Source organism: Oratosquilla oratoria, chromosome 2 (genome assembly GCF_046742065.1).
Source record: "Oratosquilla oratoria isolate Oo_2021 chromosome 2, ASM4674206v1, whole genome shotgun sequence".
In the NCBI taxonomy this organism is placed as follows: Eukaryota; Metazoa; Arthropoda; class Malacostraca; order Stomatopoda; family Squillidae; genus Oratosquilla; species Oratosquilla oratoria.
This window is the reverse complement of record NC_134778.1, coordinates 44,887,908-44,890,072: the sequence shown is the minus strand read 5'-3', so window position 1 is coordinate 44,890,072 and position 2,165 is coordinate 44,887,908. Positions and strand designations below refer to the sequence as shown.

Genomic DNA, 2,165 nt, shown 5'->3' with positions numbered 1-2,165 from the left:
AAGCTCAGACCCATCATATCTCAAACCTCTGTGCGCCATACCCCATACATCCCTGCTACCTACAGTTTAAACTCCGCAACCGAATTTTTGGATATCCTGAAGGTAAATTGTACCAATGGTATCATAGCTTCATTGGACGTAGAAAAAATATTCATACTCATCCCAATTGATCGCACTATTAACTACATAATTGACGGTGTTTACCATAACGACAGTATTCCCAAAATAGCCATCCCAGAGTCCACACTCCGTGGCATGCTAATGTGCTGCACAAAGGTACCCTTTACCTGACCACGCGGAGAAAAATACCAACAAGTTGATGGCGTCGCTATGGGTTCTCCACTTGAAGTCCTATTTGCAAACTTTTATATGGGTTGCATTGAGGAAGAAGAGTTGAATAAAATCAAAAACCTAAAATCTACTGCCGCCACATTGATGACATCTTCATAGAAATTACGTGTAATGAAGATATTGAAGTACTGAAAATTTGCCTCCAAGGCACCTCTGGGTTAACATTTACTGTTGAAAACAGCATAGAAGGATCCATGCCATTTTTAGATATACTCGTTAAAAAAAAAAAATAATAATTTCACTTGTGTACACGTAAAACCCACAAGCCTCGGACGCTGTTTATATGGAAAAAGGGAGTGCCCACGAATATAAAAAGATTCAACCATTAGAGCATACATGTGTAGAGCACTCACCCATTGCAGCACATGTAAACAAGCTCACACAGAAACAAAAAGGTCCCATTAAACAATGAATTCACCAAACAAAATATAGATGAAATAACCAAAAAAATAATCGACCATTAGCACAAAAATAAAAAATATATAAAAAAACTGAGAAAAATTATTAAATTAAAATAGACTATAGGGCAGGGACGGGCAACCTTTTCAGAGCGATGGCTTGATGAGACTTTTGGAAGAGGGCCGCGGGCCGGAGTGAAAAATGAAATCCCCAAAATTACTCTATTTTGTACAATACATTGAATACAATGAATAAATTATACAAGAATTGCATTGGATACCCTACAAATCAATGAGACTGCTGGTGCTGTTTGCCATGAAGAAGTATTTCCATGTCTGGAAAATGGTTGAGAGTAGACAACAGAAGAATTTTATTGAGGTGGCGGTCTGAAAGTTGGGAGCGAAGATGAGCCTTCTTATCCTTCATTTTGGAGAAGAGCTGTTCGCAACAGTAGGTGCTGCCGAACATGGCCACAATGTGTTGAACATGCGCAATGTATTTTTGAAAATTGTTAGAAGGGAGGACGATGTCGCGGAAGAAGGACAACTGAGAAGAGGTGCGGAACTTTGCCTTCATTTCATCGTTGCACTGCAGCTTCCCCAACTCCCTCTGCAGGGAGGCAGGGGCGTCTTCCACGGGGAAGTCAAAGGGAGCAGTGAAAAGCTTGAAGTCCGCAGCCAGCACCCTGACTCCTGCAAAGAGAGGTGACGACACTAACGCAAGTGTCCAGGTCCAAGTCATCAGGGACACAAGCAGCAAAGAGAGGAAAATGCACAAACTGACCAGAAGCCAGTTGAGCCTCCCATAAGCGCAGCTTAACCTCGAAGGCACTGATGTGCGCGTACATGCCTGTCACGAGAATATCTTTGCCTTGCAGCATCATGTTGAGGGCGTTCAGGTGCGCCCTTATGTCCGTGAGCAGGGCCAGGCGAGCTAGCCACCGCGGATCAGAGAATTGATCAGCGTGGGGAAGGTTCTTCTGACGTAGGAAGGTGGCAATCTCCTGCTGTAGGGCACACAAACGAGACGGCATGGCCCCACGACTCAGCCAGCGTACCTCACAGAAGTAGAGCAGGTCGGTATAGTACACGTTCATCTCGTCCATCAATACCTGGAACTGACGATGGTTAAGGCTGCGGAAGAGGATAGAGTTGACAACCTTCACCACGACAGACATAACATCAACGAGGTTAGCAGACTTGGCGCACAGGGACTCTTGGTGGGTGATGCAGTCATCATGTTAATGGGCCGAATGTATCCGGCGGCTTCATAGTGGTGCACTAGCAGCGAAGCGGCGCCCTTCTTCTCCCCAACCATCGCCGGGGCACCGTCGGTCGTCACGCACACAAGACGGGAGAGGTCCAGGAAGTGCTGATCAACACACTGAAGCACGACGTCGCAAATGTCTTGCCCAG

General features: G+C 45.5%; 1 protein-coding gene across 1 annotated transcript; it reads right to left on the bottom strand.

Moving 5' to 3' along the window:
• Window positions 1-1,038: 1,038 nt before the first annotated feature.
• LOC143035769 (general transcription factor II-I repeat domain-containing protein 2-like) lies at window positions 1,039-1,855 on the bottom strand. Its single transcript, XM_076202708.1, has 2 exons — window positions 1,534-1,855; window positions 1,039-1,442 (listed from the first exon to the last, which is right to left on the bottom strand). The coding sequence occupies exons 1-2, from the start codon at window positions 1,853-1,855 to the stop codon at window positions 1,039-1,041; spliced, it is 726 nt and encodes a 241-aa protein (XP_076058823.1).
• Between the last annotated feature and the right edge of the window lie 310 nt (window positions 1,856-2,165).